The following is a 15891-nucleotide window of genomic DNA, read 5'->3' on the forward strand; positions in this document are numbered from 1 at the left end:
CAGCTCCCTGCTTCTGCTCAGAACAGGAGAAATATTAAATAAAGCAGGCAGAAAAGCACCCCAAACTTAGCACTGATGCCAAAACTCACCCCTGATCCTCAGGGCTGAACCACCTGCAGCCACCAGAAACTCCTGGGGCTTCCTGGGAGCACACAGGCATCCATCCAGCCCAAATCCCACCTTTAGGAATGCTGAGTTTGATAGTCACTGCCACCCCCTAAAGAAGCTTTTCTAGAGCAGGACAGGAATTCTGTTATAACAACCCTGAGTAAATAAACACAAAACTAAGCCTGGTTCTCAGCAGAGTCCAACAAGGGACTGCACCAACTCCCAACTGCTCTGAGCTCAGTCTGGGATCCTTCAAGTTGTGCTTATTTTGTCTCTAACATTTGGAATTTTGGGACTTCACAAAGTATTTTGCAGGGACAAAGTTTTCAGAAAGACAAAGATGCTGGACTTTCCATTCCACATCTTCCTGTGTCCTCCAGCAAGTCTGCTCTGTGTTTTCTTCTCTCAGGAAAAGGCAACAACAGGTCACAGGCACTGAGAACTCAACAAAAACCAAAAAACCACCAAAAACTTTCTCCAAGGGGAGCCCAGGAACAGAAGAACTTTGTGCTACTCAGCAATCTCAGCCTCCTGCCCCAGATACCTGAGATGGCTCTGATTCTGAGGCCACATGAGGATATTTACAGTTAGAAACCATGAAAACCCATCTGCCTCTTAATTGCCATGCAGGGTTTTAATTGGATGTCTGCACATATGCAGGAATTCCCCCAGAAAGACTCGCTAATTAGCCAGGCCTAATGACCTTCCCAAAGTCTCCAGCTTCCTTCAGACAAGTTTACTTGGAAAGAGTGGGATAAAGTTAATCTTGGAAACTTCTCAGATCCATGGGAAGAGAAAGGAGAAGATAAAAGGAGTTGGAACAATGGGACATGTGGTGGAAGTGGGGCATTCTAGTCCAAAAAGCTGAAGGAGATGATGATGAAAAGCTCTGGAGGAGGAGGATCCTCCCCTTGGGATGCAGGAGAGAAGAGCAGCAAAGAATCTGATTTTCCCTAAATGAACAGGAATTGCACATTCCCAAAGAGCAGGGCATGTAAATATTCATTTAAGAAGATTATGAGACTCAGTGACCAAAAAGAGAGACCAGCTGGAGATCAGGAGCCTCCCAAGGCAATGCATGAGGAGCAAATCCCTCCCACTCCTCTCATGCCCCACATGGATCTTCTCCCTCTCCAGCTGTGGCTCTGCAGCCTTGGGCATCCAACATCCCCAGGACACTTTGTCATCTGCAGCTGGGGAAGTTTAATGTGCTTTTATCACCAAGTGACTACAGAACAAATGAGACTGCAATTTTGTGTGGAAACATGACTGAAGAAGGGTTTTTTTATACATAATTGTGGGGGAAATAGAGTGGAAATACACCTGGACAATTTGGGTTTATTTTAAATGTGGCACCAGGCCTTGCTCTCCAGAATTCATGTCCAAGCTCAGAACTTCCAGCACTAACAAGAACAATCCAGTGGGGAAGGCCAGAAGCTGAACTTGAAGGCTGCAGAACAATTTGGTGAGGTGACAGTGACTGCCCTTCTCTCCAAGGGAGCTCAAACACAACTTCATTGTTTGCAGAGTTTTGGGGGTCCTGGGGTTTTCTGTGTTTACATTCCTAGCAACTTTCTTTTAATAGAAATCTAAAAAAATCCTGCTGGATTTGAGGCAGGTTACAAAAGCATCCTGAGGTTCTGAGTCCCTTGGACTGCTGCAACAGGCAAAAAGGACAGAAAATATTTCTCAGCAAGATTCTACCAGGTGGGAAGGCTGGAGATGGTGAAAAGCTACAGAGATAATAATTTCCCAAGCAAGAAGGAACTGTTGAGATGCACAAACCCAAACCAAGCATGGGACACTCTGCAAAAGTCAACTTTTCAGCAGATCACTTTTCAGGAAGAACCCAAAATCCATTTGAATTGGAAATCTCTAACTGTGCTGGGATCTTGGCTGTTAAAATAACCTAAAAACCCAGCATAGCCCTGCAGGGCATCTCCAGGATTAATTGCTGCCTTATACACCTCAGTTTTTACTTTTACAGCAAGAGGGAAACACCATCCACAAAGTTCAGCCAGAGCTGCAGGTGGGATCCAAAATTCTTCCCATTGAACTCCCACAACGCCTTCCCCTCCCCTCCAGCACTTGATTCTTCTCAAAACACTGATTTTTCATATGACTGCCTCTAACACTGGAGTGAAATTCACAAACTGAGCTCTGCTGATGACAAATTATTTCAATTTGTGCTTATTTTGTCTCCAACATTTTGAATTTTGGGACCTCGTGAAGCATTTTGCAGGAACAAAGCTGTTTTCCAGAAAGACAAAAATGCCAGGCTTTCAATTCCACATCTTCCTGTGTCCTCCAGCTGCATCATGAGCAAGTTTGCTCTGTGTTTAACAGTCACCTATAGCAGATGCTGCTAAGGAGTTCCTAAAGTACATAAACTGCCTGGCAAAAGTCTGTTTGATGAATAAAAACTAAATAAAATCTGCCCTGTGTGCCTCCTGTAAAAGTCCAAAATCTGTGTTCAAGCATCACTCCAAGGTGACAGGAAACCAACTTTCCTTCAGAAAGTTGCAAGTGTTTAACTCTTCCCAAAAAAACCTCAGATTGCATATTCAGGGAAATTTTACTCTAAACACTGCAGAAAACAGAGTTATAAAAGCCAAAGAACCTGGCAAAAATAAATAGCTTTGTTTCAATATAGCACCAGACTCTGTCACTTGGAATGCTCAATATGGAAATGCTGCCTAAGGCAAGCAATATGCTTCCAATATTTTAGTCCAAGTTCCTCTCCTATTCCTTAAATTACCCAGCCCAGAAGCAGAGCATCCTCAGGAACAATTCCTTTCAAGTCATGCCAGCTGGGTGACACAATGGAAAAATGCCATATGGCCACTTCAGGAAAAGTAAAGCACTCCCAGTGCTTCCACAGCAGGAAGGAATTATCAATCCTGCTGCAGAGCAGGCCCAGCATCCCTGGAAGGGAATCCCTCTGTCCAGAACAGGAATTGCAGGAGGGAGCTGCTACGGGCAGGTGGGACCATCACCTTCCCAGCCTGCTTCCTAAGGGAGAGCTGGAGCAGCTTCTCTGCAAGATGAGGGCAACAAGGGTCCCAGCAGACAGAAAATTGGGAAATAAAGGCTGGTCAGCTCCAATTGATCCCACAGTGCTGGGATCCACATGGATCACAGCATCCCAGGGACATGGCAGGGAGAGGAGAAGGGAAGGGAGAAGGGAAGGGAGAAGGGAAGGGAGAAAAGAAGGGAGAAAAGAAGGGAGAAAAGAAGGGAGAAAAGAAAGAGGAAAAAGGCAGTTCCCCATTCCTTGCTCACACCTGGATGCAGGACACATGGCCAGCTGCAACCTCTGAGCAGTGACATAGCTTCCCTGGGATATTTGGGGATATCCCTGATCCACCCAGACTCTTCCCTGACCACAGGAAAGTGACTGAAACAGAAATAGAGGTGTTTTCAAATAGTGGGTTCCTATTGTACATCCATTTTCTGACTGTGAAGTGATTAAGCAGAGAGCAGATTTTCTTACAGACAATTACAAAGGGGAAGAAAGAGAAAAGGGAATGAATGGACAGGACAGTGCATGGATTTGCACATTCCTCACATCATCCTTGGAGGGCAAAACATCCTCAGACATAAAGAAACATCAACACAACCCTTGCCCCAGGCAGGAAGACTCCCCATAATGATCCTCCTGCTCCAGCTCCACCTTCAGAGCATCCTATTCCAAACCTTTCCAAACCAGAACCACCATCCCCTGAGAACCATCCAGCCTGTTACCTGTTCCTGGAACTTCCTGCTCCAATCTGCAGCCACCCAGAACCTCCCCACTGCCACCCCATCCCCTCCAGAACTGGGCCCAGGTGGCTAAACCTTCCCCTGCCTGCAGAACCAAAGCTTCAGCTTTTATTTCCAGTAGGAGAGTTCAGAACCCCAAGGAGGAGCTGCCACACCTGGCAAAAACCCCAATCCATGGAGAGAGGGAAGGGAAAGGGGATTTAACACAAACAGAAGACTCATGGAAGCCCCAGTCAGAACAACATTTTAGAAGAATAAATCTTCCAAGAGTTTCTGGAAAGACCTGGAAGTGCTCCCAATAGCACCATGCCCCACATCAGGCAAGACAAACAGAGGGTCTGGAAGGATATATTGGAAACACCATTGCCAGGATCAATACAAGAACCAGGGAGCAGCTGTGCCTCAGCTGCTGGTGCCTGAGGAAAGGCTGGAGGGGACTCTACAAACTCTGCACGTGGGTGTGGATCCCAATCTGCAGCTGAGTGTCACTCACTGTGTATTCTGCATGTTTCTTCCCATACCATTTCATCCATTTTCTGAACTCTCTGTCCATCGTCTGCAAGAGGGAAGAAAACCAAAACCAGCCATTAGGACATCTCACATTTCCAGTTCCATCACAGCAATGGAGACACAGCTCTGAAGCACTCATTGATCCCCAGGAATTCTGTCTGGTTGGAGGTTTTTTGCCATTAACATTCCAAGGACAGGCAGACACAGAGCTCCTGCTGTTCAGTTTCCTTAAAAAACCAAACCCTCACTTCCTTAGGGCCAAGGCAAAGCTGGCATTTTCACCCCCCCTTTTCATGGAAGTTCCATGCTCTAAGAAAAGCCCTTACACTGCCCAGCACTAAAAATAGCCCAGCCTTAAATTGTGGTGCATAATCCTACCAGGAGAAGGGGGGTGAGTCCAGCCTAAGCCCAGGGAGCAAAGGGACAACCAGGACAAAGCCAGGTCTGCTGGGGTCACTGAGGAGGCAGAAAGCAGCAGGAAAAGCATCCCAGCAGCAAACAGGGAGAATCCTGCAGCAAATCTGCTTCCCATGGCAACTGGGAGTGCTTCAAACTGCACCCAAACACACCAGGGCTGCAGAGCAGGGAGGGCTCTGCTGGTTTTTATTGTGCAAAGAAGGGAGAAAGGAACAAAATCCCATATCCAGACAGGTCAGTGCCCCACACACTCCCACACCACCCTGCCAGCAGCCTGCCCCCAGCTGATCTTTAGGATTTGGGCCAAACTGGGAGGTGAGCCTCCCTGGAGACATTCCAAAGCCACCTGAACACATTCCTGTGTCACCTGCACCAGGTGACCCTGCCAGAGATCCCTTCCAACACCACCTGCTCTGTGATTCTGTGTGAGAAGCCCAGCAGAAATTCTGATCCCACTGACAACTCAAGCTGATGGTTGATCAGCTGCCCCATCAGCAGCTCAACAAAACTCTGTGTGTGGACAGGCATGTTTCATGCTCAAAGGCACTCCAAAGCTGAGCAGGAAAACTCAAAAATCCCCAGTATTTTTATGTAGAAACTTACATTTAAATTTATTAAGGCAACGTCACTAAAATAAATCTGTAACAATCTTCCTCTTTAGGTGAAGCTTTCCAAATTTTATTATCCATCTATTATCATGGTACCCATAGATGTGGTGCCACAGCCAGTTTAACTGGAAACTCAACCCAACTTCTTCCACAAATATGTGGAGGAAAACTGGACCCTAACCAGAGGCCCAAGGCAGCTCCACACAGTTTGACACTGCAGCAGCTCCTTGGTTGTTAAATCTGACAGGATTTAACCAGGGAAGTAACACAGAACATTTTGTTCACCCAGTAATCTCATGGAAGACTGAAGGTACCTCAGCAGTGATTACCCCAAATTCTCCATTTGTAGGTCATTCTTTTGTTTGCTGTTTTCATCAAAGCCTTGTGTTTGCACAGTGAGAGGAAGGGGCATTAGTGAAAGAAAGAATTTCACTTTTCCTTACAAAGCTGATCTCTAATTTAATGGTAAACACAGAGGGGATTCCTGGTCTTGTAAATGCCCCAAATCAAAACCAGGATGTTCACACAGAGGGACTGCAGAGCCCTCCAGGTAGAAACTTGCACTCAGTCCTGGCAGGGGAAACAAAATGGATTTGCAGGTCCTTGACTGATGGTCCTCACCACTGTGTTTATACATTTTTGCCCAGATCACTGAAAAAAAGGATCAAGGAGTTTTATTTATTCCCTCCCTCCACGATGGATAATTTTCTAGCCTGTTCAGGCTGAATCTGTGTTTTGACAATTCAAAGGGATCAGTTTCTGTTCAAGCTACTGAAGGAAGTAAACTTCTTGTGGCAAGCCATGACTGACCTTCCCTGTTTGCTTGTGGCCTCCCAGGTTTGCCTTGAACTCATCATTCTGTGTCTCATTGGCACAGAATTAGAAATGTAAAAAAACCTCACTAAAGAATCCTTAACATAAATATTAAAATATACTAAAGAAGCCTGACTAAACATTATCAAACAATCATGGAATGGTTGGGTTGCAAGGGACCTTAAATATTTAGTCCCACCTGCCATGGGACACCTCCACTGTCCCAGGCTGCTCCGAGCCCTGTCCAACCTGGCCTTGGACACTTCCAGGGATCCAGGGGCAGCCACAGCTGCTCTGGGCACCCTGTGCCACCCTCACATCCAAGAATTCCTCACTAAACTCTAATCTAAATCTCCCCTCTTTCAGCTTCAGGACATTTTATGGTTTTCCTCACTAAGGTGCCTCGTAAGCAGTTCCACAGCAGACATCCAGCAGAGGCCTCAGGAGGAATTCTGGTGGCTTCATCACTGAAAAAGGGGCATCACCACCACAGGCAGAGACATGGCCTTTAAAATACTTAACAGCTAATTGTTTGGTGAATTTACTCCAGGATTTGCTGCATGCTGTGGCCTCTGGGAGCAGCATTAGGGCCATTCCAGCCATGGAATGACTGCAGACATTTGGGTGAAGCTTACTCTGCACTCCCTTTTGAACAGGCCCTGGCAGTACTGTTAAAAGAGCTTTCAGGGCCTGAAATCACTCCAGAAAGATGCTTCTGGACACTCCAGACTGGACACACTTCTTTCCTCACGCACACCCTTGCATGGCTGACATTCCCCAGCTCCAGGACTGGCTGAGCTGAGCAGCAGACACCAGCAGAGATGGAATTCTGCTGTTCCTGCAGCAGTGAGTTCTGCCCCCGGCAGCCCCAGCTCACTCACCTCAGCGTACTTGGCTGGGATATCGGCTTTCTCCACTCCGTAGTGATGTTTGCAGTTTGTGGCTGCAGCCACTTGAAGCACCACCTGCCCCACACCTGCAGGGAAGGACCAAAAACCACAGAGCTGAGAGTTCAGGGAAACCACTGCCAGGGGAGAAAGGCTTTTAGAGCACACAAAACCAGCAGGGGAACTGGGGGACTGGGCAGGGCTCTGACATTCCCACATTCCCACTGCCCTGGTGCTGCTCAGCCCCAAGACAGAGTGAGAGAAAGAGCTGATTTATTTCTGGGGATAGCACATTGAAATATCTGCCATGGGCCTGAGAGCCAGCCTGCAGCACTCCCAGATATGATCTTCTTTAACCTTCCTGGACAAACAATTGTGAGAATCTGTGGAGGTTTTGTTTCCCTCCAGATGGAAAAGAGTTTCTCAGCTCTGATGTCTTTCTAAAGGTCTCATCTGAGCATCAGTCCCTGACAGGAAATTTCAGTCAGTCCCACTGAGAGAGGAAGCAGAGGTAAGAAAATCACTGAAGAGCCTGTATATATATATAAATATATAGATAGATTTCTGTATTTATTTATTTATATATTGTACATTAATGTTTAAATTTTTATAAATATATATTTATATTTTTATTTGTTTATATATTATGCTTATATATTATTAATATAGTGCATATCTTATGGGAAATATACCTAATATAATATAGTTTATATTATATATTACATATATTATGTATATTTTATCTCATATATAAACTATATTCTTATACTACATAATAGTATACTATTTACTATTTAATTATTCTACCATCTATTGCTTTACTATGTATAACAGACAAATATTTACTATTTATATACAACTGGTTCATGTTTAAAATATACTTTCAAATTTAAAACACAAATTTTAAAAATCTATTTTTCTTCAGAAGTCCTGTGTGACACATACTTGTTTGGGTTTAAATGTGTTAAAAACTTCAGAACACATCAAGCAAGAGGAGAAATTCTTATTACTCCTTTCCTGTTCTGAACCAGATTTACCAAGAAAAAGAACATTTTCTTACTCAGTGTCTTTGTTGCACATGTGCTTGAGTCATACCTGGTTTCCTCACCAACTAGACACATCAATTTCCTTTTAAAACTCTACTCTGTTGCAGATGTGGGTTAGATTTTGTGGGGTTTCACAACTATTCAAATAAACTATGAAAGCTTTTTTGACACACTGATAAGTCAGAGGCAAAAAAATCCTTCATTTTCAGATTCCACACAAAGTGTTTCACTTGGGAAGGGTCAAGAAATCCAATTTTCAGATATGAAGGGCATAAAGCAATCCAGTGAAAACAGATGAATCCTTAGGAATGCAACATGATGGGTCAAACATCATTTTTAACATTGCTTCTTCTTCACAAGAGTATCCAACAATACCAACACAAACAAAGGGGTTTGTAACAAGGGTTTATTGCATTGCAGGCTGATATTTCCCTGCCACCAGAAAAGAGGTCTGGGGAGTTTGTCTGGTCCATTTAATCCTGGCATAAAAAGCAGGAGCATCTTTGGGGATTATCTAGAAAAGATGTTTATCCTGTAACACAACCCCCAGCCCTGCTTGGCTTCCCAAATATGGGGTTTTTAAAGTATAAAGAAAAAGAGAAAGCAAAGCAAAGGAGAAAAAGGAATTATTGGTCACTTACCACTGCCCAAGTCAACGAACAAATCATCCTCTGTCATTTTAATCTCATCAATCATTTGGGCCACCAAGTCAAAGGAGGTTTCTCCGTAGACCTCGGGGGAGAAGGGCTCGTAGTTGTTGAGTTTCTCGGGGTCGGTGACTGAGTGGTTGTAGACCTGCTGCAGGATGTGCCTCAGGAGCCCGTTGGAGGGACGAGTGTTCAGCTTCATGGGCTGTGTCGTCCCCTTCCACTGCAGGGGACAGGGGGACAGGGGTGAGCCCACCATGGGGACAAGGACCTGGCACCAAACCCACCGAGGAATGAGGGACAGGCCCCTCCCAGCCCCTCAGCCTCAGCTTGGGCTGCAGGTGCTGCTTAAAGACAAAAAGAGTGAATGGAACTGGAGCCAGGCTGGGGGAGCTGGGAGTGCTCACCTGGACAAGAAAAGGCCCTGGGGAGAGCTCAGAGCCCCTTGCAGGGCCTGAAGGGGCTCCAGGAGAGCTGCAGAGGGACTGGGGACAAGGCCTGGAGGGACAGGACACAGGGAATGGCTGCCACTGCCAGAGGGCAGGGCTGGATGGGATCTTGGGCAGGAATTGTTCCCTGGCAGGGTGGGCAGGCCCTGGCACAGGGTGCCCAGAGCAGCTGTGGCTGCCCCTGGATCCCTGGCAGTGCCCAAGGCCAGGCTGGGCAGGGCTGGGAGCAGCCTGGGACAGTGGGAGGTGTCCCTGCCGTGGCAGGGCTGGCACTGGATGGGCTATAAATCCACCCCAACCCAAGCCATTCTGGGATTCTGCAGAAATCGCACACCAGCAGTTGCTCTGCACTTTGTCACACCTCAGTTAACAGGTAATTTCACAGGTGATAAAGGGGAATTTAAAGAAATGCCAGAAACAATTGTCAATGCAAAGCACAACACTTTGGAGTGGGTGTAAAGGTTTGTTCACTACTTTTTTCTTTGCTATCCCCACTGAACTGATGTTGACAACACAAGAACAGGTTAATTTTGCTCCAGGAGCTGTCACATGGGAGGGATCAGATGCACTCAGACAGGGAGTGGCAGGAAAGAGATGGAAATCAAGCTTCCTTTCTTCTTCAGAAAAAAACCCATCCTAAGCAGAAAAGTGGTTAAGTTTTAAAAATGTCTATCTCTCCCTTTGATAAAAACAAACCAAAAAAGGGCAATTCCAGTACCCCTCCTAAACTTTCCTGTGAGATTCAGATGGGAAGGAAAAAATTAAACCCATCAGGTTTGCCAGTTCAGATAGCAACTGCAAATGCTGAATAGCTGCTAATATTTAGCTATTAACCAACGCAGACATGAAGGTGCCTGAATCCAAATAAACACAAGCTTTTATGGCCCAAAATATTAAGAAAATCCCAGCAAAAAAAGGCTTGTTGCCATAATACTGCATATTTCAAATAATTCCCACAAGCACAGCAGAGGAAAAAATCCACCTATGCTTTCAAATTAAGCAGAATAGTAACATTATTCATTGTTCAGATTTTGCTTCCTCCAGTTCAACCTTTTTTGGGGGTAAGAGAACCAAAAGGCTCATTAAATGGGCCTGAAAAGAGATTACATTCTACTTTAGCCAGTGATCCCACAGGCCAGAGCAGCTGAACTGTGGCAAGGAAATTCCTAAGCCATGGATCACTTCCACAACACACAGGAGAGTTCATATGGATTATTTAAGTACCCATAAGTCACAGATTTCCCTGTGCAAAAGTCAATCTTTATGAGAAATCCCTGTGTTAAATGTAGATAAACCTTTCCTTCCCCCTGAAGGTATGTCAGTTGTTTCCAAGTGCCAAAATAACAGTGCCAGAAATGCACAAGGAAGAGCAGCAGCTCTAAATTTGGGAACAAAAAGTGGTGTTCAATTCCCTTTCTTTCTGTAGGAATATCCCTCCAATACTAACTCCTTGACTGTCCAGGTGTGATCAAGAAAATAAGTTTAATACCAAGCTCGAGCCCCCCAAAAAGCTGGATATTGCTGGAACATCACATTTGTCACACCTCAATTGACAGGTAATTTCACAGCTGATAAAGGGGAATTTAAAGAGATGCAAAAAAAAATTGGCAATGTGAAGCACAGGACTGAATAGAGTTGGGGTAGGTGTAAAGGTTTGTTCACTCCTTTTTTCTTTGCTATCCCCATTGAAGTGATGTTGAACTGAGTAATGATGCAGAATTGAGTCAGTCACAGCTTTCTGCTGTTGTTCACTAGCTGAATTCAGAGGTGGCACACAAAAACCATGGCAGGTTTTTTGCCAAATTCAATACTTACCAACTGGTGGATGCTGTCAATGGCTCGGTTGTACTTGTCACACAGTCTCTGCATGCTCTCAAAGCTGGGGGGAGAACACAGGGGCAGCTCAAAACAGGCAGGTTTGAAGGTAAAACCTTGGGCTTCTCCATCCTCTTGGCTAGTAGGTATTTAGGGTTTGCTTCTCTCAGGATATGTAATTACATACATAGATCTAAGACTTTTTTTCCTTTAAACAAAATCCCCAGTAGACCAGGAGTACATGACAAATAATATTAGTTCCTTTATTGTAAATCATACTTTGAGTACAGCCCTTTTCCTGGTAAAGTTCTGTATTCTCAGAACCTCTTCTCCATATTTTCAGCTACACAGAAATTTAAGAGCTCTGTATATTTTTCTCCTTTTTGCTATCATCTCTCCACAATACTCAGTCCTGAGAAAAGCAGATGCTTTTCCAGAAATTCACCCTGAAACTGAAAATGCAGACAGAGCCAGAGCCAGCACACAGCCTAAACCATCACCCATCAGGAAAGCCTGGGGATTGCTGCAAGGGCTGCCTGGGATTATGGTCAGCCCAGGCAGATGCCCTAATGACACAAACTGAGAGGATTAAATCAATTCCTCTCAGGCCAGGAAAGAAAGTATATTCCTGGGAACATCAATGGTTATGTAACCAGACCCACAGAGCAGCAGCAAAAACAACACAAGGGGTTACAGGAGTGACATCTTTAAACCATGGGCATTCCCAAAGCTGGGAAGGGATGGAGGGCCAGGGGACATCAGAAGGGACACTTGAGTCTCTTGTGATCCTCAGGGTCACCACACCAGCCAGGACACCTCTCCCATGAGTTCTCCCAGCTGCCTGTGCTTGTTCCCATGCTGGGAAAAGAAAGAGGCTGCAATGGGTTTGTCTGCATTTCCATAACCTGCTGCTTCTTTTTCACATCCCTGGCTCAGCCCATCTGCTGCCAGGGATTTTTCCAAGAAATTTTTTTCAAAGGAAGAAAAAATACTGAAATCATTACCAGAATTCCAGTTCATGACTTTCCTGAAAAGCTTCAGGAAGATAGTGGGGAGCGACTTGGGGCAACAGAGGGATTTCACTTTTATTCAGAATTGCTGCCAACCACACTGATGGTCCCCAGTGAAACACACCCAGTGAGGATGCCAGAAGCACAAAAATACAGTAATGCAGTTGCTGGGAGTAATCCACAAACCCAAATTAATGGATTTTAATGACAAGGGATGCTTGACCTTGATTACTCCTGAATTTTCCAGGAGGAAGGCAGGGACTAACAAGTCTTTCAATGAAACAATTGAAAATGGAGAGAAGAGGAAGCAATACCTTAAGCAGATCATGACAGAAGTATCTGGTGATGGGGAGGTTTAGGTTGGGAAAGGTTCTTGCCCCCGAGGGTGCTGGCACTGCCCAGGCTGCCCAGGGAATGGTCCCGGCCCCAAGGCTGCCAGAGCTGCAGGAGCGTTTGGACAGCGCTGCCAGGGGTGCTCAGGGTGGGCTTGTTGGGGTGGCTGTGCAGGGACAGGGGCTGCACTGATGATCCCTGTGGGATCCAGCTCAGGATATTCTGGGATTCTACTCACAGCAATGCAGTTTCATCAGTAAACTTTCTTTTAACAGTTTAATCATTCTGTGGACTTGGATAAATTCAATTTTTCCCATGAAGGCAACCAGGGAGGTTTTTGTAAGCTGCAGCTTGAGCATCCTCCCTTTTCCCAGTGTCAGTGGAGCCAAGTCCAAGCACAGAACCTCAGAAGTCACCACAGACACACCACAGGTCAGGATCTGCCTCTCCCAGCCAGGAGGGGAATATCCCATAAGAGACATTCATTCTGAACTGCTTGTGGGTATGAACTCCATGGAACTGAGGCACCCCTCCAACTGCCCACAACACTCCTGGGAATTCCACCTTTGAATTCAGCCCCCAGCCAGCAGGAAGGGGAGGAGGGGAAGGTGCAGCTCCCTCTGGCACCCAGCTCTGCCATGGCCTGCTGAGAACAGGAATTCCTGGTTACTACAGGAGCAGGAACCATTGAGATTCCCAGGCTGGCCCTGCTCCAAGGGCGCAGATACCGATCATTGTTTCACAGTGAGTAATTCAACGTACAGCAGAGCTGCACTGGAGCTCGTGGAGTTTCCAATTATGTCCTTAATCCAACTGCCTTTGCCAATGTTGCTGTTACACATTTCCTACCAAAATAACTCCAGCAGAGCCTGAAGCCAGTTCTGAGAGAAAACTTCAGTTGGTAGTGTCTAAGAATAACCAGTTACACACTGGTTCACTACACCCTGAACTCCTGCTGGGAACAAAAACATTCCTCTCACCTTTTTGTATCATAGTCAATTAAAACATAGTTTTCCATGGCAAGCTTGAGATCTGGGATTTCTTCACAGACCCACCTAGAAGGAGAGAAGAAATAATGAATAGAGGTATTGCCAATTAAGTGTAATAAGGTCGTTTGTCTCAATTTGGACTGCTTTACATGAAGAGAGGACACTGCAGCAGCCCTGGGAACTCAGTATTGTTAGGAATAAGGCAGGCATCATGGGAAACTGCAACAGTTCACATTTGTACTGAATAAACAGCAAGATGCCTGCAGACACTGGCAGGAGCATAAAGCTTCAAAATGAGGTGATAAATGTATTCCACGTGTCTAAAAATACCCAAAGTCATGGCTGATGTTAATCTAACATAAAATGCAGAAGTGCAGCATTTCCAAAGAATTCTGATGCTGCAGGAAGCTTTGACAAGGCTGAATGTGGAGAAGACATTTCCCACAGCAGCCCAAAAACCCTGTCACCAACCACTCAGTGCCAGGATATTCGCCTCTGGGGGTGTCTAAACTGCTCTTACACCTTACACACCCAACAAAACCAGATTTTTAGACGTTCTTTTGATAAAAGAACGTCTTTGATCTGCATCTAAATTAACACAGCCCTGTGTGTTGTGGCCAAAAGAAAAGGGAAGCACATGCCCACTTGCAGTGCATCCAACAATGGCAGCTCACAGGAGAGAGCTTCACTTGTGGAATGGAGGAAGATTAATTTCCTTTAAAGGCAATTTAAAAGCCACAGAAGCTTTGCACACAAATTTTCTCCACAAATATCAAATTGGAAAGCACTGTCAGCATCAGAAAAACCCACATCACAGGATGAATTCCAATAGGAATCAGAGAATTTCTTCGTCATGAAGTTTGCTCCATTCTTCACTATTAAAATGGTGGGAAAAAAAAATACTGAAGATCCAACAGTTCTGTTCCTTCTGGCTGATTCACACATGGTTAATAACTACACAGGCCAGTAAAAACCAGAAATTGGACATGTACGGCTGGCCCTCCTCTGGTATCTCACATCTCCCTTAAAAGCACCAGGACTCTCCCTGCAAACTTCTTAAATCCCAGGACCAGGCAGTCAGCAGCTGGATCCTTGTGCCCATTCCAGCCTGGGATATTCCATGACTCCACTGCCTGATGAGATAAAGGCTTCCCTGCATTCTCTCACCACCACTTTCACAACACTGTGGGCACTTTGCACAAGGCAAAGGCAGCACGAGAGCTTCTGACACCGAGTTCACTGCAGCCTTGCTGAAAACAGTTGTGAAACATTACTTGGCCCAACTGCTTCCTAAGGCAGCTTCCCTTTGCCTCCAGCACAGAAAGCACCAACCACTCCAGCCACCCCCTCTGAGCCCCTTGCAAAGGGCCTTCTCCACACCCCAAAAATGATGCCACAAAACCCCAAAACACAGGTTCTTATCCCCACCAGTCCAAGCAAACTGGCAGCACCAGTGGCAGTGTTTTGTAGACAGAAAAAGAAAATCATTTGGGAGAAAAATGTTCAGCTCCAGCCTCATTCCACATCCTCTGCCACCCCAGCCCATGGGAAATGCTTTGATTTCATGCATGTGAGTGATGTTATCAAGCACTTGGCTCTCTCACACTCACACTGGGAGCACACAAGGCTCACTGCTACCTTTTTCTTTGCCATCTGTGACCAGATTTTGAGCTCAGGTGGTTCTGCAGGTAAAACACCTCCTCTCTCACCTGTATCTGCACCACCCAAGCACTGAAAGCTGCTGCAGACACAGCCCTGAGCTGAGCCAAGGGCAGCCAGTGAGGATCTAAAACAGTTAACAAGAGCAGCTTTGTAATGGGGATAACTCATCCTCATCCCTCAGGTGTTTGGGGAATTCGTGTAGCATTTATTAAAAGTTGTTCTTTGGCAAGTCCCCTCCTAATCCTGCTGAAATAACAGCAAGTCACGTCCTGAGAGCCTGTGTTGGGAAATCCTCTGACTTCCTGCTCCTCACAGTTGTCTTTCACCTTTATCCTCCCATTTTCCCCACGCTGTTCCAACTCTATCAGCAGGATTAGGAGCAACGCTACAGGGAGATCATTGCCAAACAACCCAAATGCTGCAAGATCACAGCAACAGGGGAAACAGAGAGGGTGGGCAGAGGCAAGATCAGGACATAACACACCAAGCCAAGGATGTTCCCTTAACCTTGCCTGTCCACAGCTCAAATACCCACTGCCACAAGTATTAAAGCTGAACACCACCACCCATTTTTAACTCTGTTCACAACAGAATGGAATATGGCAAGATTTAAAAAAAAATCTCTTTGGCAGGGAGCTCTGTATTGCAGCAAATTCAGCTTAGAAAAATAACTCAGAGCTGCTAAATGGTAACTGCTGCCCTCCTGTGTGTCCTGACTCCAGCCATCCCTTCCCAGAGCTGCAGTGAAGCACAGGAAGGGTCCCAGGCAGGCTGCACTGAGCACTTACCGAATGGTCTCAATAATTTCATGAGCAGCATCGTGGTGTTTGTCCTG

The 15891-nt window shown here is 45.7% G+C and overlaps 1 protein-coding gene across 10 annotated transcripts in view; it reads right to left on the bottom strand.

Moving 5' to 3' along the window:
- DOT1L (DOT1 like histone lysine methyltransferase) overlaps positions 1 to 15891 on the bottom strand; it is a 72171-nt gene that overhangs the window by 39264 nt on the left and 17016 nt on the right. For all 10 annotated transcript variants that reach the window (XM_041467156.1, XM_041467149.1, XM_041467150.1 and 7 more), the window contains exons 2-7: positions 15845 to 15888; positions 13386 to 13460; positions 11063 to 11126; positions 8793 to 9021; positions 7100 to 7194; positions 4364 to 4426 (exon numbers count right to left, since the gene is read on the bottom strand). In XM_041467156.1, coding sequence (XP_041323090.1) covers positions 4364 to 4426; positions 7100 to 7194; positions 8793 to 9021; positions 11063 to 11126; positions 13386 to 13460; positions 15845 to 15888 — 570 coding nt within the window. The remainder of the gene's footprint in view (positions 1 to 4363; positions 4427 to 7099; positions 7195 to 8792; positions 9022 to 11062; positions 11127 to 13385; positions 13461 to 15844; positions 15889 to 15891) is intronic.

The sequence above is a fragment of the Pyrgilauda ruficollis genome, unplaced genomic scaffold (genome assembly GCF_017590135.1).
Source record: "Pyrgilauda ruficollis isolate IOZ18807 unplaced genomic scaffold, ASM1759013v1 scaffold200, whole genome shotgun sequence".
NCBI lineage: Eukaryota > Metazoa > Chordata > Aves > Passeriformes > Passeridae > Pyrgilauda > Pyrgilauda ruficollis.